We start from the raw sequence: 22,017 nt of genomic DNA on the forward strand, positions 1-22,017 counted from the left end.
AGGGAACTTTGTCTTAAAATTACAAGTAACAAATTTGAAAAGATAACTAATACATACTCCGGCTCAGAGTATGTATTAGAAATTTTATGATACTTAAAATTATTCTTTTTTTTCTAATTATACCTAAAATTTCTTAAAAGAAGTAAAAACAAATATTAACACATAATAATATTCATACATTTCACTTTCAATTTACAACAATGTCACCACATTCATTTTTCTTCTTTTTACCAAAACTTAATATAATATCCATATATTTCTCTTTAAAAAAAAAATATACATACATTTCTAACTAAAATAAAATTTATGATAAAGTTATGCGAAATATAAAAGCCTATTTTATATTTAATAATTAAGAATATTTAAGTAATTTTCTTATTTATTAGCGGGTACGGATATCCGCGAGTGTGGATATGATTAAACCCGTATCCATATCCATTAAGTATCGAGTAATTAAAATATCCATTTATTTCATCCGTGGATATTCATTAAGTTATTCGCCCCGTATCCGTGACGGATTTTATCCGCGGATATTTGCGGGTATAGATATTTTTGCCATCCTATATACAAGTCTTCACCACCTCCTAAGGTATGCATTACTCTAACCTCTACCTTCACCTCAAGTTTATATTGACTTGGGCGTCAAAACATTTTCTGCAGGTACCTCCTCTTTCGCCATGGCCGATTGTCTTTAGCGCTCGGATTCTGACCTCCGGCTCAGAGCATCCTTCCACTAATCTACCACCGTGAATTCTCCATCTCTATTTTATTTCTTCATATAAAACTTGAGTTCTATGAAGAACAATTTGTTTTAGGTCTCATCCTGTGTAGAATTGGTCCTAACAACACGAAGCAAGAAAATGCCAAAATTAGACAAAAAGATTTTTCATACAAACATCAATTTTTGTTATGCTTAGAATTTCTTTGGGGGTACAATTATGCTTAGAACTTTTTTTTGTCGGGACTTAGAACTTTATTAATAGCATTTATGAATATTAAAAGTTGATTAAAATTTACTAGTGCAAAGCTTGCGCCGACCGATGGGAAGCTGAACAAGCGGCGTATACATTACATACCCCCACATAGGGTAGTGAATTCCCGCCACTGCCAAACGCGATAAACATTTTCCCGCGAATTCTCAGCGCATTTTAATATTACCGTTCGTTTCATCTTCTCTTTCAGTCTCATTTCACTCTTTTCTGCAACAACACAACAATGTCTCGTCGCAATTCCAATGGTCGATCACCACTCGTTAATCCTCAGCGTCAAATCACTTCATTCTTCACCAAAACTCCTTCCCCTTCTCCCTCTCTCACCAAAACCAATCCCAAATCAAACAACCCTAATCCCATTCCTAACCCTAAATCTAACCCTAACCCTAGTCCTACACTTACTACACCTTCACCTCTCAATCCCCAAAAACCACACAAGCCTCGTCTCGTCATCGATGCTTCTCCTACCACAACAACACCAACACCACCATCCTCTTCGCATTCTCATTTCATCGGTAAAAGGATCAAGGTTTATTGGCCTTTAGACGATGCTTGGTACGAAGGTGTTGTCAAATCATTTGATAGTGTTACTTCCAAGCATCGGATTCGTTACGATGACGATGAAGAGGAATCAATCGATATTTCCAAGGAGAAGATTGAGTGGCTTCAGGATAATTCTTCTAAGAAGCTTAAACGGCTGCGGCGTGGTTCTTCGCCTATTAGGAAGATGGTGATTGAGGATAATGAGGTAGAAGAAAGTCCCAAAGAGGAAAAAGAAGAACTTGATGATGATGGTGATAATGATGATTCGGCTGATGAAGATTGGGGGAAAAATGCTGTATTGGAGGATGTTGCGGATGATGAAGAAGATATGGAGCTGGAGGAAGAAAATGAGGTTGTGGAGAACTCTAATGGAAAGAGTAGGGGCAAGGTTGAGCCCAAAAAGAGGAAGCTCGGGGGAGCAGCGAAACCGGAACCTATGAAAAAGAGCAAGAGTGGAAAGGAAGTTAATGGGGTAGTAGCTGTTAAGCTCTCACCATTGGAGGGTCAGTGACCATGTTAATCCATTCCAATCTTTGTTTTTTTATATATTGAGATTAATTGTATTCATGTCATTTACACCTTTTATAGAATAATGATTTAAATGCATCTTATTATCCTAATACATAGTACTATGTTCCTTGTTGGTGGTGTGGGCATTAAATATTATGATTTTCAAATTTAGTAGTAGTAAATAGCATATTTTTTATCAAAACAAATGAAGATGAAAATAGGCACACAAAGAATGGTAAAAGAAAATTTGAGATAGTTAGGTTGGATAAATGAGATGCAAGAAGCCATTCTTCGATGATAAATTAAGATTTTAAACCATCTCTTGTGTTTTGCAGTTAAAAAGATATCTGATGACTTAGTTAATGCTGCAACTGGTGATGCTTCTGAAAGATTTGCGCTCCGTGAAGCTCAAAAGTTTCGCTTTCTGGGAAAGTGAGTGGCGACTGCAGTGATTTAGCGTTTTGTTTAAGTCTGTCTATGCCAAAATGTACTTATTTAGTACAGGGATTTGTATGGCATGCCATTTTCTGTGTATGCAGTTATATGCTGTTATTGCAATTCTCTTGGTCATTTAATTTGCTGGTTTATAGTAGAACTATAATTTTATTAATGGTGCTCTGTATGTATGCTGTTGTACAGAGATCGCAGGGACGCCAAACGAAGGCGTCCAGGAGATGAAAATTATGACTCAAGAACTCTCTACTTGCCTCCAGATTTTGTGAGGGGTTTGTCAGATGGCCAGGTAATTGTTTCAAAAGTAGTGGGATGAAACTCTCAGTTTTAATGTTACATGCTATTAATATGATCATTTGATGAATGCAGAGACAATGGTGGGACTTCAAGTCAAAACATATGGACAAAGTTTTGTTTTTCAAGGTTTTAATTGGTCAAGTTTTATTATTAGTAATCGTTACAATTTACAACCAAATGAAATCTTTCTTTCCCCCTTTTATTGGAACAGATGGGTAAATTTTATGAGCTTTTTGAAATGGATGCACATGTAGGAGCAAAAGAGCTTGACTTGCAGTATATGAAGGTTAGTATGAGTACTCTAGAGTTATGGATTTTCTTCGGAATACTAAGGTGCTGTTTTTGGTTTTGCTGAACCATGCATGTTTATTGGTTAAAATTTGATTCTTTTAGGGAGAGCAACCTCATTGTGGATTTCCAGAGAAGAATTTCTCAATGAATGTAGAGAAACTGGCTAGAAAGGTTTGTCACATAAATAACTTATTTTCTTATTTAACCTTTGCTACTAACCTAATTAATATACCCCACAAGCCAACTTCCAACTGGGGAGGAACTTACTGAATGGCCTTGGATGGGCAGGGTTATCGAGTTCTTGTTGTAGAGCAAACTGAAACACCCGATCAGCTGGAGCTTCGTCGCAAGGAGAACGGATCTAAAGATAAGGTCTGATTACTCTTCACTTAAACCAGAAAAGTTAGTTTTATTTGTACTTTCTTTTGGATACTGTGCCTGCTTATCTATTTTGAATATAGTTTTGCAGCTTTTCTTATTTCTTTCTAACCCCAGTGTTGGTAGAGGAACAATGTTCACTAATCTTGACATCTCAATGTCTTCTAGGTTGTGAGACGGGAAATATGTGCAGTGGTTTCAAAAGGCACAATAACAGACGGGGAGTTTATGTCAACAAATCCCGAAGCTGCATATTTAATGGCACTGACTGAGCACCATGAGAACCATCCAAATGAAATGTCAGAGCGCATCTACGGTGTTTGTGTAGTTGATGTTTCCACAAGCAGAGTCATTCTTGGGCAGGTATGAATGTATGATCATGTATTGTAATTCTCGGGCAAAATTTCTTTACATATAAACTCGTCCCAATTTTTTTTGGTGAGATCTGTAAATGAATGTCATCAAGCTTTTAAATATTTGTGGGACCAATTTTCAAGAATTTGTGTTGGTAAATTAAGATTTGTTATATGTTTGCTCAATTTTCAATATTTTTTTGGTTGCTTCAATCCTTCCTCTAATTGTTTTATACTAAACATGGGCCTAATTAGTCTACTAATTGCATTTGGCATCACTTATATATGACAGTTCAACGATGACTCAGAGTGCAGTGCATTGTGCTCTATCTTGTCTGAGGTCAGGCCAGTTGAAATTGTGAAACCTGCTAAACTACTGAGTGCTGAAACAGAAAGGGTACTGCTGAAACACACCAGAAACCCTCTAGTGAATGAATTAATTCCAACTGTAGAGTTCTGGGATGCTGATAAAACTTTGGATCAATTGAAGAGAATTTATGGGCACAATAATGATGTTAGTGTTCAAGATGGAGAGTTAGATTGTCTGCCAGATGTTTTACTGGAGCTGGTGAAAACAGGTCATGACAGCAGAAGTGCACTCTCAGCACTTGGTGGTGCTCTCTATTATTTGAAACAGGCTTTCCTAGATGAGCAGTTGCTTAGATTTGCGCAGTTTGAGTTGCTTCCATGTTCTGTTTTCAGTGGCCTTGCTTCAAAACCATACATGGTTCTTGATGCAGTAGCCCTAGAGAATCTTGAGATTTTTGAGAACAGCAGAAATGGAGAGTCTTCTGGGTATACTTTTCTTTGGATTTATCTACATTCTTTGTGAATTGGCAATATATGTTTATATTTCACTGAAATGGTGATTCTTTTGTAGCACGCTCTATGCTCAATTAAACCAATGTGTTACGGCGTTTGGGAAGAGATTGCTAAAGTCATGGCTTGCAAGACCGTTATGTCATGTGGAGTCAATTAAGGAACGCCAGGAAGCTGTTGCATGTTTGAAGGTACATTCCCTGACCATGCATTTTTTTTTATTCTGATATTCCTTTAAGATACAACGAGTCCTCTTTAGATGCCCTTTTGTTAAATTGGACACTAGGTAAACCAAGCAGGGCTCCAAAACTGTTGGATTTCTTTTCATGTCAGCTATGCTTTTTGTTCTCTTCTGCCTTTTCTTTTCTCTTATTTTGTCCCACTACTGCACGCTCTAGTTTAAAACTTTTTGCATCTCTTTTTTGGACTTGTATAACTAGCATTTGGTCATGGGAAATTATAGTTTTTAAAAATAAATTTGTAAAGCATATTCATCTTTCATATTTATGTTTATGTCATAATTAGCTATTAATTTTTTGGGAACCTTGCCCCCTCATTCTATGTAGATCACAGACAGTTTGTTTGGTTTGTTGTGTCCACCTATACAATTTGGAGCATGTTTTAAGCTTCTATAGGAAATCTTCTGCTTTTCTGTTTTGCTTTTGAACTGATATGGATAGAAGAGTTGTCTGTCATGTACAGTTTTAATATCTATTAACATACTTGGCTAGATTGAACCTATCATTTTCATCAGATACAAAATCAGTATATTTTGTCAATCATTTTGATATATGATTTACTTTTAAGGGAGAAAATCTACCTCACGCCCTAGAATTTCGAAACACATTATCGAAGTTACCTGACATGGAGCGGTTGCTTGCACGGGTGTTCTCTTCTAGGTAAAATATATTTGTAAAACAACTATTCGTGATATTACACAGACCATAGTCCATAGGGGTTGCCATTGTCTTATGCTCCTTGATTTTCATGAATGCAGGGATGCTAGTGGAAGGAATGCTAATAAAGTGGTTCTGTATGAGGATTCATCAAAGAAACAGCTGCAAGAGTTTATTTCAGCCCTGCGCGGTCTTGAACTAATGGCACAAGCTTGCTTGTCACTCGGTGTCATTTTGAACAATGTCAAATCAACACAACTTAGTCAACTTTTAACACCTGGTACAGTTATCTTAATAAATAATTATGTTACGAAACAACTCACCAGCTACTGCTTGATGCATTGACTGTTGTGAATTGTAGGTAAAGGTCTTCCTGATGTAAGTTCGGATCTGAATCATTTCAAGGATGCTTTTGATTGGGTAGAAGCCAATAACTCTGGCCGTATAGTACCTCATGAAGGAGTTGACATAGAGTATGATTCAGCTTGTAAGGCAGTTAAAGAGATTGAGTCCAGTTTATTAAAGCACCTCAAGGAACAAAAGAAATTACTTGGATGCACATCAGTAAGACAGAGACCTATAATGGAAACAATTGAAGTTTGGTCTTCTTATAACGCAGAAAATCAATTTTTGAATGTTCTTATTTGTCTATGCAGATCTCTTATGTTCATATTGGAAAGGACACATACCTATTGGAAGTGCCTGAAAATTTATCTGAGAATATTCCTCGGGATTATGAGAGGCGTTCATCCAAGAAAGTAAGAAGACCATGTTCTGATAATTGTGTGAATTGAATGCAAGTATATACTAATATGTTATGTCACTAGTGATTAAAAATATAATCCATGTGAACATGTTGGTTGGCTCTTGATAAATGATAGAAGTCGACAATTATGACTGTCAACATAAGGGAATTTGCCTCATTTTCTCCATCTGGCATTTGCAGGGCGTCTGTAGGTATTGGACTCCAGATATTAAAATATTTTTGAAAGAGCTCTCCCATGCTGAATCTGAAAAGGAGACCTTATTGAAAAGTACATTGCAGAGAATGATTGTGCGTTTTTGTGAGCATCACACTCAGTGGAAGCAGTTGGTGTCTGCAACTTCTGGTACGTATGAACCATTTTTGAAGTACTTGCTCTCCTGTTCACCTTTGTATGATATCTGCTGTTAAAACCTATATTTCTCCTTTTACCTTGATTCAACTCTTGCATTTCCTAAGGAATTTTAATGATGATTTTTTATGCTTTTCAAATAGAAAATTGAAGTTTTATCTTTTTACATGTCTTAAACTTATGTTGCATTTACAAATTTTACATATTGCAGAGTTGGATGTTTTGATCAATTTAGCTATTGTTAGTGATTACTATGAAGGACCAACATGCAGACCGAGTTTTGCTGGGACATTATGTACAAATGAAGCTCCATACATCTATGCTAAAAGTCTGGGACACCCAGTTCTTAGGAGTGATTCCTTGGGAAAGGCTGCCTTTGTACCTAATGACATAACCATAGGTGGTCCAGATCAGGCCTCCTTTATTCTTCTTACAGGTCCTAACATGGGTGGGAAGTCAACTCTTCTTCGCCAAGTTTGCTTGGCTGTGATTTTGGCTCAGGTAAGAGAGAGAAATTACATGTAGAAAAGGAACCTCTTCCTGTTGAGGCTTATCTTGAGTAAGCTTGTCTTTTCCCTTTGGTGTTATTCATTTTAGTTTCTTACGCAGGTAGGGGCTGATGTTCCGGCAGAAAGTTTTGAATTGTCTCCCGTGGACCGAATTTTTGTTCGGATGGGTGCCAGAGATAATATCATGGCTGGCCAAAGTACATTTTTAACTGAGCTTTCAGAAACTGCAACAATGCTGGTAAGACGGTCCTTTAAGTATCACTTCACCTTGTATCATGTGTAATTTGGGTTACGCAGGCATATAAGAATAGACGTGTATCATAACTTTGTTTATTTTTAGCTGTTTAGGTCAATCTGTCCAGTTATTATAGGCTGCTCAATAATCAATATGTTCCTAGACAGCAATTTTCAAAAGTTATATATTTTTTTTATATTTCCTGCTGAACATGAATGGATCCTTGTCATATATGATAGACATTTTTCTCTGACATTTCAAGCAAAAACAGAGCATGGAAGAACTAAGTTTTAATTTATTTTTTTTCTTTAGACCTTTGTTGTGTGAGGTTACGTCGTGTACTAGGATAGGTTAGTTCTGTGTGTTTCATGTTTTTGTATCATGAAGCTTTATAAGCTCCTATATATGGTATTACCAGGCCTGATTAAGGCATTCTTTTGTTCTGATTATGTACTTTTTGATGGTGGATACAGTCATCAGCAACTCGTAATTCATTGGTGGCTCTGGATGAGCTTGGGCGTGGGACCTCAACGTCGGACGGACAAGCCATTGCGTAAGTGTTTGTTGTGAGATTTCATTTGTTCCCCAGTGGTTTCCTCCTTATTCACGACTTATTTTCTAACTACTAGCCGAGTCCATCTAAAATTCTGCTTTATGCTTTAATTTTTTTGGCAGGGAATCAGTACTAGAACATCTTGTACATAAGGTGCAGTGTCGTGGATTGTTTTCTACACACTATCATCGATTAGCTATAGATTATCTCAAAGATCCCAAGGTATACCCTGTTTTTTGTCCTGTATGTATAATCATCACAGGTATATTTAATTATCCTCCAATGCTCGAAAGAATATTTGAATGCTTAAACTTATTGATGTATTTGACTGCCTATGAAGTTACGACCCATACATTTATCATATGCTATAGAAAGCTTACTTTCTAGTGTAGGGTAATTTGTTCTACCTTCCATTTTGGCTAGTGTTTTGAGAACATACTTATTGAGTTGATTTTTTCTGTATTTGTTGTAAAGGTCTGTCTCTCTCACATGGCATGCCAAGTTGGTAGTGGCAGTGAAGGTTTGGACGAAGTCACCTTTCTTTACAGGCTGACTGCTGGTGCTTGCCCCAAGAGCTATGGTGTTAATGTTGCTCGATTAGCTGGTATGTTGTTTTGTTGCTTTGAACTATCATAAACATTATTATTTCACTTAACATCCAAACATCTGCGCGTTGCATTAAATTTGGTTCATTGTAGCCTTGCTATTTATTTAAGGCTTTGTTATATTAAAGCTTAAGCTTGGGCTGGCAATCTCATGAAATGCATATCAAAGATGGGTCTACTACAAGTCTTTTCCATCACTTTTGAAAACTATTATGTGTGATATGCTGATTTATTACACTGTTTCTTATGAATGTATAAAACCTTACTATTTTATTTCAGGACTACCGACTTCTGTGCTTCAGAAGGCTGCTGCTAAGTCCAGAGAATTTGAGGCCACTTACGGTAAATACAGAAATGCGTTACCTGAAACAAACTCTCTGAATCAAAGTTGGGTCGATGAGATAACAGCTATTGTACAAAAATTGAACAATGCTGCTACAAATTTGAGTCGGGAGGAGACTGTTTCTGATGGTTCCCTAATGGAGCTTCAATGTAAAGCAAGAAAACTTCTAGAACAATGTTAAACTATTTCATGACAATATTAGTGCGAACAGATCTGTTTTGTTGGTTGTGTTAGGCTTGTATATAGTTGCAGTGAATTGGTGATATATTTAATACTGCATTAGGCAGAGGAAATCTGAAGATGTATTTTGATTAGAATTCAATTGTCTATATTTGTATTGGAAAATTTTGAAATTGAACGAGCATCATTATTCATGATACTCTGTTACACATTGAAGTAAAAAACCTACGAATATATTACATTTTCTTCATTTCTGCCATCTTCATCAGAAAATGACGAGTCATAGTCAGAACCTCTATAGCGCCGAATGCTATTCAGAATGATTCCGATTGTCTTGGTAACTATGTACATGGGTATAATAATTCCACAAGCCTTTAGTACGATGACCTACAACAAAATTAGTTCATAAACCATTTTTAGTTATATTGATTCATATGTTGTTTCTTTTCATTCAAAATTAAATAGGAAAATAAAGTACTACTTACGGTAAAAAGTGTAAATGGGTAATCTTCCGCTCCACTTATAGGAACTACCAAACAATGTCTTACTAGTAACACAAGTGTAAACTGCAGAAGAAAAACTTCAAGTTATTTTTTGGCATTTTCTACATGTAAATTATAGACCGGGTTCAACTAAGATATATCCATTATTATAATAATTCAATGGACATTTATTTCATTTTTAAAAAACAAAATTCGTTTTTGGGAGAGTCATGCTCATGCACCAGGAAAATACTCTCACAAAAAGGGTCAACAAAACTGTTTCTTAAGAGAGGAAAATTGTTCTATCAACTTTCTCATCTCATCATAACACTTTGTTTGGCAACTGGCATTCCAGTTGGCAATGACACAATCAACTTGAGTCGACCTTGACCGTTACCATGACTAACATGTTTAAAAGAGAACAAATTTGGTCTTTCGCAATTTTCTCACAGGCTTTGGAAGTATTCCATGGCGCACAAGTTGCTAATTTTATTATAAGGAATACGAATTTTACAAAATCGATAGTTGGATTGAAAATTTACATCGTTTAGATCATTCATAATATTTTTTTAAAAAATGGAAATCATTTGATATGTTATTGAGACCAATCAAGATTAACGGTATTCAATAAAAACCCATAAATCGTTAATTTTGTTGATTCTCAATAACATATTAAATGATTTTTGACTTTCTTTAAAAAAAATATGGATAATCTATATGATATAAACTTTCAATCCAACTTTCAGTTTTATAAAATTCGTATTCGTTACAATAATATTGACAACTTGTGCAACATGGAAGTCTTCCATGTTAGAATTGGCCTTTTCTCACAATCCAATTTAGTCGGTGACTTATTATAATAATAGAGAGATTAATTTATCTCAAAATATAAAAATATCAGGGATTAATTTGAGTATTATTTATTTTTATCATAGACTAAATTGGATCGTGAAAAATTTATTAGGACCAAATTGAGTCTTTTTTTTTTTGTCAAGTAGTCTGGTGACTAAAAATTTCACCAAGTTGGATAAGTGAGATGACTGAGATTTGAATCGCTACCGCGCATATATAATACTACCAACTAAGCTAAGCTTATATACGGACCAAATTGAGTCTTTACTCTGAAAAAAATATGAATTTGATTAAGATTATGTGTAAGAATTATAAGAAAATAGTACATAATACATGGTGCTTACAGCTAATGCAAGTGATCGACAATGAGACGCGGTTCTGTCAGCTGTAGAACTGCAATCACTTTCTATTACAATTCCTTCCACCACATTTTCTCTTCTTCTGTCTGAAGCTTCTTCCTCATCCCTTCAAATGTATTATCAAATTTAATATCATTAGAGAAAAAAATATCTTACTATTATTTGATAAAACGTGCTATTTTTTAGTAGTTGCTTCATGTGCAGCTAAGACTTCATAATGTGAAATGATTGATTAAATTTAAATCAAATAATTTAAAACTTTTTTTTAAAAAAATTTCGTTACACAAAAAATAAAGTGGGAAAGTACCTATTGGACATTGCTTCATCATTTATCTCAGATTTCTTAGGAGGAGGAGTTGTATATCCAGGTTCATATTGCTGCAAAAAATAACAAACCATATCTTTTATATTTAATTTATGCTGTGTAATATTAATTAAAAAAATACGATTAATGAATTTCCCAATTCCTATAATAATATCAATTCAAACGAAAATTAAGATAAAAATAAAAACAAGTAAAGAGCCATACTACTAGTCATCATCATCATGATAGTACTAAAATGGATATATTTTATTATTTAAATATTGAGATAAACTAAGTAAACGACAAAAATAAAATTAATAAACAAAAGAAGAAAGAAAATCATGATCGTTTATATAAGTCAAATTTAGATTGGTAAGCCCATCCAATTTACGTCATAACATAATTACTAACGACAACAAAATACTACGTGTCCACACACATATAACTCTTTCTTATTTTTCTTCCCATTTTTTTTATAAAAAAAATAAATTAAAATAATTAGTATAATCAATTGATTAGAACTTGTTAAAACAGAAAATGAAAACAACGTTATGAAATTATGATTATGAAGATTGCAAAAGCAAAAAAGAAAAAGAAAAACTGAATAATCAATAATCATATATAATTTACCTGGAGACATATTTCACAAGTTGTATTTCCTTTTTCGTTACACCATCTTTGTATGCAATCTCTATGAGCAAACTGAAAAAAAATTAAAATACAAAAAAATTAAGAAAAATATGAAGAAAATAAAAAGTTTATAAAATAAAATCATAAGCTTGTAACAGTTGATTAATTATGTTTTTTCTTACCTTAACGGTTCCAGAACAAGAACAAGGTGCTTCCAAGGTTTTGGAGCTTTCAAATTCTTCTTCATGGCATATTCTACAGCGAGAAATTCCTGAAAGTAACCTCAAATCATCAACTAGCAAGACAATTTCTTCCATATTTCTCAAACGGTAACAAACCCAATGATTGATTTTTCCTAAAGTTTTTCAGCTTTTGTTTTCAAATTTGTATCTTACTCTGTTTTGCTCTGCTTTTTTTTCTTTCTCTTTTTCAATGTCTTTCTAAGGAACATGGAATTTATATACGAAAGAAAGAAAGAAAGAACCAACTGTAGAGTTACAATATTGCCCCTGTATGATATTTCAGGAAAGATTAAATTTTTTTTTACATACCCAACAAATAAAAGAAAGTTAATATCACCAAATTTCAGTTGAACCTAACCAACCATACGTTTGTTAAAATAATTTTTGTAAAAAATAATTTTGTTAAAATTGAGTTGAATATAAAATAATTTAACTGATATTTAATGTTAATTTTTAAAAAAATAACGATTCGATCAAATATAATCTTCTAATTACTACAAATATTTCACATAATAATTACTTTATAGTTCACATAATAATTACTTTAAAAGTCTATAGATAATTATCTCGTAAGTTTAGATGAATTAATAGCCACATAAATAATACTGATATGCAATGGTTCATGTTCAAATTTAAGATTTTACATTTAAAATGTGAGACTATATATCTGTGAACATAAAATAATTGATACGGATATTATATTTTATACGTAGGGTCAAAGTTTGAACCCAAAATCTTTCACTTATTCAGCTCAATAGTTAGACTATTTGATAAACTCAAACATGTTAACAGACCCGGCCGCTATCGCTATGGGGTGTAGGGGTGAGAGACGACATTGGACCTCAAAATTTTGGGGGCCTCAATTTAAAATTTTGAAGTCCCGTAATAATAATAAAAATTATTATTATTATATATTGTTAGTGTTTATAAAATATCAGATGTACTCAATATCAGATGTATTATATATTATTACCAATGTTCATAAAATACCATATGTTTAGTAAAAAAAAAATCTTGATCAAGTAAAAAAATAATAATTACACGTTTTTTGATTAAGAATTTCCTTCCCAACCGATTTTTCTCCATACGCATGAGCCATGAAATCGAACATGTGACCACATGTTTGAGGGGAACGAGACACTTACCGCTTGGACCAATTCATTATCGATGTTTTTTATGTTACTTATAATTTAAATAGGGATATTTTTTTATTTTTTAACATTTTTTTGTTATAAGTCTATTTTTAATATTTAAACCGGACCTTCAAAAATAGTCAAAACCCGGCCTTAAATTACGTACCCTCTCTCTTTTATTTAAAATTATGCACTGAATTTGGAGAGAGGGACTTGTTTGCAATGCAAGGAGGTTAAACTTGCTTTAGGCTTGAAGTAGTAAGGTTATTATTTTTTAAAATGAGTTATTTTTTTTAATGGGTAATTTTTTTTTTTGACAAAATAAACCATAATTTAAATGAGTAATTTTAATCAAATTCTTTGCTTCTACATAAATAACAGTTATAAGCTATTACAATTTGAAGGAGGGAATGGGAAAAGAAATGAATCTTTTTCCATTTCATTCTTTGGCAAGGAAAGTATAGTATCTAAGAATGAAAAACCTATTATCATATCACAAGATACTTGTGTTGTTGTCTTCTCGAATTTAAATTATTTAGCCAATACTCCATCTGACTTATTTAGCCAATACTCCATAAACTTAAAGAGACTTTATAGTATGTTTCATTTATGAGGCCATCTTTTCAAATTTTCAGTTGTTTGGTCAGATTTGCTTGCGTTGACAATTAATCTAAATTCTATTATGCACCAACTAACCATTGCAATTTTGCATGATCATAAATGTTACCTTTTCATCATTTGTTTCTTAATCCATTTCTCTGGTTTACATAATTAGTATAATAAATATTTCTATATTTTTAACATATTAAACCAATGCTTGTTTGGTAACACGGTAAGTTTGTTACCGCTGATTTGTTATTCATTGGTAACACTTGAACGAAAGACAAACAAATAATAAATTATGTTCTTAATTCTTTTTTAATGATAAAATTAATCCTTTTAAATGCTACATACATCTTGAGACCTAGGAGATGTTACATTGCTATGCATGATTCTTTGAACTCTGTTCAAAATATCTACAACCTCTGGTGTTAGGAAACCAAAAAATATCAAATGTAAAAGATATAAACACATGTTGATTGTCAAAATACACTCTCTCATGTTTGACCAATTTATTTAAAGCGGCTTTGAGGCCGCCTGTCCTACAGTAAAATTCGCAGTCGTTAATCCCACAAGTGGAGAAACTCCAGTCAAGTCCACACATACATGTTTTCTTCTTACTCAGTCGTATACCAGAACATCGATTGACCTCAATAAAAGTTATGATTTTTTTATCAATTAATCTAGTGGCTAGAAATGAGACACTAGAGCATCTACAATGGAGAATTTGAGATACTCATTTTTTTGGTACTTAACTTGGTCACACCCTCTTACATGTACACATCACTCATTTTTAATTTTTTAATAATAGTACTTAATAAACACTCAATCCCTCCAACTCAACACATTTTAAAAAGTTCTAAATGAGTTCCACTAATAACGTTATATCTCACTAATAACTTTACATCATTATGAATGAGTCTCACTGAAATACATAGGTATCAATGTTTACTTAAGCAGTACCTATTTTAGGTACCATTTTGAGTTTTACTTCAATGATAATACCTATTAAATACTAGTACTTTAAAAATAAGTATCACCTTAAAGATGGTCTATAAGATGAATAAAATGGTCTATGATGTTTCTACCGAATGAGTTAAGTTCAATTCTATAATAAGAGGAAACATGTGTACGTACCTTTTCAAATATTTGCTTATTTTTATTGGTCAGCAAGGAAGGGGGGCACAGTACCAAACTGTTGAACACTTGAACCTATGTAACAAAAATTTATGAGACTGGTATTGTGGTATATATCAACAAGTGCCCATCCCCGCACGGATCAAAATTTTCCCTTAAAAGGTTTAAGCCTGAGACCTATGACCCTTCACCAACGGTAACAAACAACTGAAATTTGAAATTATGGGTCCCTCTATCTTTTGTTGGTATAATTGTTGGACCCACTTTTTTATTACATCAATCTAGGAGGCCCTCACCTAATTATTCATTCATAAACGGTAAAAATATCCTTGGACAACCAAAGTTTTGCAATGATTCAATTTTTGTTGTTCAACTACTTATATGTGAAAAATATTTGTAGATAAAACCTACTATAGTGTATATGACAAATCATATCTTTCTATAGTTGTTATCTTAACATATATTGCATATATACTATTAATTATTATGCAAATAACTCTCACTAACATCGACTTCAAATTTGTCTGCCGTGTGAAGTAAAGCAATCAACTAGACTTATCTCATATTGTATTATTATTATTATTATTAATGATTATTATTACTATTAATATATGTGTGAGGAAGGTGACACATGCACTTATCCTCTAGTGTCGTTTGATCTTATCGTTTACTAGAAATTTCTGGAATTATCCAACAATTATGAGCAATCCTTGTCATTTAGAAGATTCAATATTCACACAAGTCACAAGTAATGGGGATTCAATTTGCACTTTGTTATGGCAACTTTTCTATAAGCAAAAAAGAGGTCGGCACTAACATTTGTGGGACAAAGAAAAGTGGGCCTAACACATTCCATTCCTCACTATTCTGTTGTTGTTAGCCGAATTGCATGTATGTACCATACTACGCGTAAGAAAACGGATATCAATGTGGCGAAATATACATGTTCCATGCCCTTCAGGTCAAATATATATACTTTCTCCGACCTTATTTATAAGCAAAAGTTAATAAAAAAAATTAGCCTCAAATATAAGTAAAAATTGCTAAAAGTAACTTTTTAAATGCTATCATTCCAAAAGTACCCCTAATTAATTGTTCAACTTTTGTACATGATTGTAGAGTCTCAATGCAAATTTAATATATTAGAAGGTCGTTTTAGAAATTGTAATAAAAATTTCATATAAAATTAAGACTAAAAAGTAACTCATTAATAAGTGTGCAAAAAAGAATTTTGGCTTGTAAAAGAGGCCGGAGTAGTACATGTAATTCATCTATCCCAAAACATAAGTAAAAGTTGGTTTTGGAATGGAGGGAGTATCAATTTCATAGGATTAGTTCAGTTGATAGTTATTATAAACATTAATAAAAGGATGGAGGTTTGAACTCTGAATTTTTCACTTCTCTGTAGTTGTATTTCACTCTTTAAGTCGAATAAATAGGGAGTTTCAAATTTGAGAATATCAGCTATATGGTGATGAGAAAGAACATGAATGACGCGTGTTTGGTCATGGGCTACCTCTCTCATACAAAGTGATTGTCCATCTCAATATGCTTTGTACGTTGATATTGTACAGGATTATCAAAGACGTGGATAACACTAACATTGTCACAGGACACCAAAGTAGCCTGAGAAAGTGAGAAGTGAAGCTCCATTAGTAGGTTGTAGAGCCAACAAGATTCAAAAACCACATTAGCAACACTTATATATTCAGTCTCTGAGCTGGAGCGAGATAGCGTGGGTTGTCGCTTGGAAGGGGGAAATGTTAGTAGTCAGAGATTGAACCTTGAATCTCTTTTTTGAAACTCCTTCAATGTCACAACCCTTTACCACTAGGCTACACCTCTGGAGACAAAATTGAGTAACTCAATTGACCATTTCACACATGGTAAGAAAACTATAAAAATGTGTGTGTGTGTGTGAGAGAGAGAGAATCCGTGTGATATTTTTATTAAATTACTTGTAATCACCATTATCTCTATACCTCTCTATACCTTCTTGAGAGTGATAAAAGTAGTCCTGCCTCCATTTTTTTACGTGACGTTGCAATATTCACATAATCTATTACGACTGTAATTTTTTTTTAATATATAAAAATAAATATTACTAACATATAAAATATTGTTCATTTTGTCTCGGCGAGTATTTTTAAATATAAAATTTTCATAATTTTTTTTATAATAGATAATTAAAAATATTAGCGATCAAAGTTGTGCATTAATATATGTGCAATGATCTAAAACAAAACTTTTTTTCTGGTACAAATCTAAAACGAAACTTAAAAAGGATCGAAGTGAGTATTAATTAGAAGTATAATTGAAAATAAGTAATTAATATTGTCTTGAAAATAAAATAAAAAAATCATTTATTTTAAGACATTTTTATTTTACAAACAGGTCAGTTACTGTGGAATAGAGAGACAGGGAGAGTATTACTCTATTGGCCCTACTCTATTTCTTCTTAAAGTAAGAATGAAATACTTAATAGAGTAAGGATACAATCTACAATGATATTCCTCCACTTGAATGTTTAAGCGAATTCACATATACGAATCACTTATTTTAAAATGTTTTTAATGCAACAACTAATAAACAAATTAAAATGGTATTGTAATAAGGTGGGAATGAAAGTTTATTTTCCCATGGTGGGAAAGTAAGGTGTTACATGTGTTTGCCTGTTTCACCAATTTGTTTATAAATTACAGTTTTTTCTCCTATACTATTAAATATTGTTTTAGCTTGTTTAATTTTGACCCTCAAAATTTTAATTGCTTGATTTTAACATCCTAAATTTTATAATTATTGGATTTTAGCCGCTAAGTTCTAATTGCTTGATTTTAAACCTCCAAATTTACTTTCTTTTTTTTATTTGCTAGTCTCTTGTTGACTATTTTGCCTAAAATTACTTATGTAGTATTTTAAAATAAAAAAATTATAATAGACAAAAAAAATGTTTTTACAACTTCCTTTTTTAATTTTAAAATGTCATATAAACAATTTTCAGTCAAAAAGTCAACATAAGAGACTAGAAAATGTAAAAGGGGATGAATTGAGGGGTTAAAATCGAGCAATTGAAATTTAAGAGACCAAAATTGAGCAGTTATATAATTAAGAGATTAAAATCAAGCAATTAAAATTTAGAAAATGTTAAACAGTGCTCCCAGACACTGATTAATGATATAAATATGGAAATTTTATCTCGTAAATTGTGTATTCAATCTTTAATGATGTAAAAAGTTATTAATTCTCATCATTACTTTTTTCATTTGTTTCATTTTTTAGTATGCTTAACTAATGTCGTGGGCACTGTTTAGCATGACCCTTAAAATTTATTGGCCAAAACTACATTTAAACCTTTCATAAATAAAGAAAGCAAATAGTCTCGTGAGCTTAACTCAGTTGACAGAGATATTGTATTATATATACATGGAGGTCGGTGTTCGAACCTCAAACATCTCATATAAAAAATAAAGAAAACAAATATACATATCATTACGGATAAATTGTTCACAAATCCATCCTAGCTCAACTGCTAGAAATACTAAAATTGTTAGTGTCGGACGTTATGATTGGGATTCAAATTCCAACTACTCCACTTTATATGCGTGAGTTTTTAATGACTTAGTCATTTCGTCTATTAATCGATTTTTTTTTGTCACAACACAAAGTCAATAAATTTACATACATTATTATATTCTACAACTTTTATGGGCATTTCGTGCAATTTAAAAGGCCACACAATGCTCTCAATCTCATAAGTATAAATGTCTTTTATTTTACAGTATTTTATTTTTGACGGAAAGTACAAATATATTTGATATAAATATAGAATTAATGTATAATAGTGCAGGACAAATTCATAAATAAATGACATTAACATGGAACTTGTCAAATAGGTAGCCAATCTTAAATCTAGACCATCTAATTCTTTAACAATATATCAATGGTATATTTTAGCTTTTCCCATCATGGGAAAATTAACCATCCTTCCCATCATAACCTCCACCTTGTAATAAAGCACACAATGCCCCAAAATTCGTTGGTGGTGGTTTTTGATAGTGAAGTTTGGTCCGTTAAATGGTGTCATTGTGGAGTTTGATTTAAGCTAAGTCTCATGTTAGTTGTTGTACAACTTAAAAATATCCGCCAATAATTTGGATAAAAGAGAGTGCAAATCAATAATCTTCCCATAATTAATTTGGAAGATTAATTTTCTTTTAAGAAGGGGAGTGCTAGCTACAAAAAAGTGTCCCTAGTTGTTGAATGCTGAGGTGGTGATGTCTTAGCTTCAAAGTTTCATGCGTTTGTATGGATAATAACTTTCATATTGAGGTGATGTAACAATAACATAGACATTGAAAATATATTGCTTTTATGATAAGATCATCCATAAACACAGGGATCTGCTAAATTTCTATAACACTTATCACTTTTACTTTATAATGACAAAATAAACAATAAGCCAAGGTATATGAAAAAGTACTCAACACTAATAAGCCAACAAGAGAGAAATTGAGGACTTGTTACTATCGCGCTTTGTTACTAGTCGGCCCTAATTTTTTTTTTTCTCTTTCTCTCAAACTTTTCTTCGTCATACTCATCTATCAAAGAGGTAGTTTTGAGTCATTTTTTATTCGAAATTATTCATCTTCATCATTCCTTCTCGTCATCTATATAAATTAGTGTTATTCACATATATTTGAGTTATATTTTTCTATTCTTGTCGCCTAAGTGTGGCGTTATTTAGTTTGTTCGTCCTCTTGTGTGATATTTTTTGGTTGTTTTGTCTTAGTACAGTGTTTTCTTTGATTGGAGTGACAATTATCACTACAGTCAATTTTCTATCAATCTCGCAAATATCTTGTAGTCGGAAGAATCGACCATTTTAGAGACCACATATAGTTTATTCTTTGTGCGAGCACATGTAAATATTTTTTTCGGAGTTGGATGCCATCAAAGAATGCGAATTTCAAATTATTCTTGACTTGGTCATATGTGGAAGAACTTAGTCTGATAGTTCAGATTTAGATTTTGGTTTGTTAATGTTATATTGTCGACTGAAAGTTTATATATATGTTTATTGAATATTTATCTATCTTTATCTCTTGTATTGTTATTTTAGCATATGAGTGAATGATGTTTATTTTATTGTAAAAAAAACAAAAGAGAACCTGAAAAAAAAAAACTTAGCTAAAGCAAACAATAAGAAAATCAAAAATCAAGAGTTTGAGCACACTAAAACGAGAAACTCTTACTTGAGCACAAGTCCAACACTTGTCATTTGGGCACACAGACATCAAAAACTAAAATTTAAAGACAAATTATTAAGTCACATCAACTATCATTAATCAATCCTTTAATATTTAATTTTTTTAAAATCATGTATATGTGTGCAAATGACAAGTGTTGCACTTGTTCCCTTGCACTTGTGCCCAAGTAAGGATGTTTTCTCTCCCCACCCCCCGTGAATCTTTTATCCCCCTGAGTTTCCAATTTTGCCCTTGAAAAAACTTCGGTTCGTAGAAACCGAAGTTTTTTTTTGCCTTGAAAACAAATTTCGGTTTCTAAAAACCGAAATTTACTCTGAATTTGCATTAGAAAAAATTCGGTTTCTGCGAACCGAATTTTTCACAAGGACAAAATTGGAATATTGAGGGGTATAAAAGAAACACGGGGGACCCGAAGAGAAAACATCCCAAGTAAGACTTTCTCCACCAAAAGATGCATGATAATCTACTCTTGAAATGATAGAATGAGCTTATGTCTAAGTACAGTCGGCTCATTGCTATTTGGGCTGTTGTGCGCACCTTCGACACTTCAATCTAATCATAAAGAGAATAATTTCTTATAAGTGCACCCCACATTTATCACACATACACCGCATTTTTTTTTCTTTAAAAAAAAACAAATTCTCAAATCATCATTTCTTAATGTAAATAGGTCTTTATGGTATATACTTTTGGAAGAAAAAATACACCTATAAACAAAATTCCAAAGAGAATTGTTAAATGTAACCTAACCATTGGAGTATACCTCTACATTGTTCCACTTTTTACAAAAAAAAAAAAATATATCTTTACTTTTTTTCCCCACACTTCCACCATTCTATTTATTATACCGTAAAATTTAAATTTATGGTACACTTTAATTTTTTCAATATATACTTCAAATAACTTTATTATAAAAGTTTACGGTGTAACATGTTGATTTTTTTTTAAGCAAAATTTACGGTGTTAATTTTAATAGAAATATATGTAATATTTATAGTATGCTCGATAAAATTAAACTTACGAGGTATTAGATTTTTATATTGGGATTAATTCATCATACAAAATTGGCTTGTAAGATGAGGATCTTCCTCACGTTACTTCTTAACACACACGGTTGGACTTGTAGCGCGGATATAAATGGTAGATGGTCCAATCGAAAACTCGGTAGCAGGCTGTCCAGCGGATCATGAAAGAAGCTCTAATATCATCTTAGAATTGCGATTTTGGTCTAACTCGACCATACAAAATCGACTTGTAAGATGAAAATTGTCCTCACTTTACTTCTTAACAAGAGGAACATTTATAATGATGAGTGTATTTTTGTTCTTTATGAAAAAGAATGTAGAGGTACATCCTAATTATTGAGATATGTTTAATGATTCTCCATCACAAATTAGAAGCATCGTCATTTAGTTATGGACTTAAAGTATTAGCACCTCCATTGGGTCCATTTCCCAGTATCTCAGCATCACCCAGCTTCGTGGACAGTTCATTTCCCAGTCTTTTTGTTTGGTACTAAAACAAGCTACCAGTATTTGATAGTTGATGTTTTAAAAATTTGATTATATTTTGAAGGTGATGTATTATTGTTTAATAATTATTGAATGATATATTACTGTTATCACATGGCTCATAATAATATTGTAATGTTTTATTTGTTTCATGGTTAATTTTTATTTTCTTAATTTTTTTTATTGAAAATAATAAAAATTTAATATTTTATATTTGTATGTTGATGGTTCCCCACACGACCGTGGGAATTTGTGGTATGAGACAAGTGAAAAAACTCTAAGAGTTGAAAAATATATCAACAGTTGCTTGGGCAGAAGCTTTTGAACACAAGATTTAAGCACATATACACAAATCGAAAAAAAAATTAAAAGAAAAATAAAATTGTCACATCAAGTATATTACTTTAACAATTTTACTTTTTTATTTT

General features: G+C 32.4%; 2 protein-coding genes across 2 annotated transcripts; one reads left to right on the forward strand and one right to left on the reverse strand.

Moving 5' to 3' along the window:
* The first annotated feature begins 1,004 nt into the window (after positions 1-1,004).
* Positions 1,005-9,270, forward strand: LOC123891119 (DNA mismatch repair protein MSH6). The gene is made up of 21 exons (XM_045940938.1): positions 1,005-2,038; positions 2,381-2,477; positions 2,685-2,787; positions 2,868-2,921; positions 3,007-3,081; positions 3,189-3,257; positions 3,375-3,458; positions 3,633-3,827; positions 4,110-4,612; positions 4,698-4,827; positions 5,444-5,535; positions 5,634-5,812; positions 5,894-6,096; positions 6,189-6,290; positions 6,479-6,641; positions 6,859-7,148; positions 7,257-7,394; positions 7,865-7,944; positions 8,067-8,166; positions 8,419-8,548; positions 8,829-9,270. The coding sequence occupies exons 1-21, from the start codon at positions 1,216-1,218 to the stop codon at positions 9,071-9,073; spliced, it is 3,855 nt and encodes a 1,284-aa protein (XP_045796894.1). The 5' UTR covers positions 1,005-1,215; the 3' UTR covers positions 9,074-9,270.
* LOC123891120 (E3 ubiquitin-protein ligase MARCHF8-like) lies at positions 9,160-12,142 on the reverse strand. The gene is made up of 6 exons (XM_045940940.1): positions 11,882-12,142; positions 11,700-11,771; positions 11,073-11,143; positions 10,751-10,871; positions 9,558-9,638; positions 9,160-9,459 (listed from the first exon to the last, which is right to left on the reverse strand). The coding sequence occupies exons 1-6, from the start codon at positions 12,014-12,016 to the stop codon at positions 9,298-9,300; spliced, it is 642 nt and encodes a 213-aa protein (XP_045796896.1). The 5' UTR covers positions 12,017-12,142; the 3' UTR covers positions 9,160-9,297.
* Between the last annotated feature and the right edge of the window lie 9,875 nt (positions 12,143-22,017).

Source organism: Trifolium pratense, linkage group LG6 (genome assembly GCF_020283565.1).
Source record: "Trifolium pratense cultivar HEN17-A07 linkage group LG6, ARS_RC_1.1, whole genome shotgun sequence".
NCBI classification, from domain to species: Eukaryota; Viridiplantae; Streptophyta; class Magnoliopsida; order Fabales; family Fabaceae; genus Trifolium; species Trifolium pratense.

Bases quoted from the DNA above. Each gene is read 5' to 3' on its own strand.
- LOC123891119 (XM_045940938.1), top strand. From the start codon at position 1,216: ATGTCTCGTCGCAATTCCAATGGTCGATCACCACTCGTTAATCCTCAG. The intron at 4,828-5,443 runs GTACATTCCCTG...TTTACTTTTAAG, and splicing joins AAGCTGTTGCATGTTTGAAG to GGAGAAAATCTACCTCACGC. The intron at 8,167-8,418 runs GTATACCCTGTT...TTTGTTGTAAAG, and splicing joins ATTATCTCAAAGATCCCAAG to GTCTGTCTCTCTCACATGGC.
- LOC123891120 (XM_045940940.1), bottom strand. From the start codon at position 12,016: ATGGAAGAAATTGTCTTGCTAGTTGATGATTTGAGGTTACTTTCAGGA. The intron at 10,872-11,072 runs GTACTTTCCCAC...ATACATTTGAAG, and splicing joins GATGAAGCAATGTCCAATAG to GGATGAGGAAGAAGCTTCAG. The intron at 9,460-9,557 runs GTAAGTAGTACT...ATTTTGTTGTAG, and splicing joins ACCCATTTACACTTTTTACC to GTCATCGTACTAAAGGCTTG.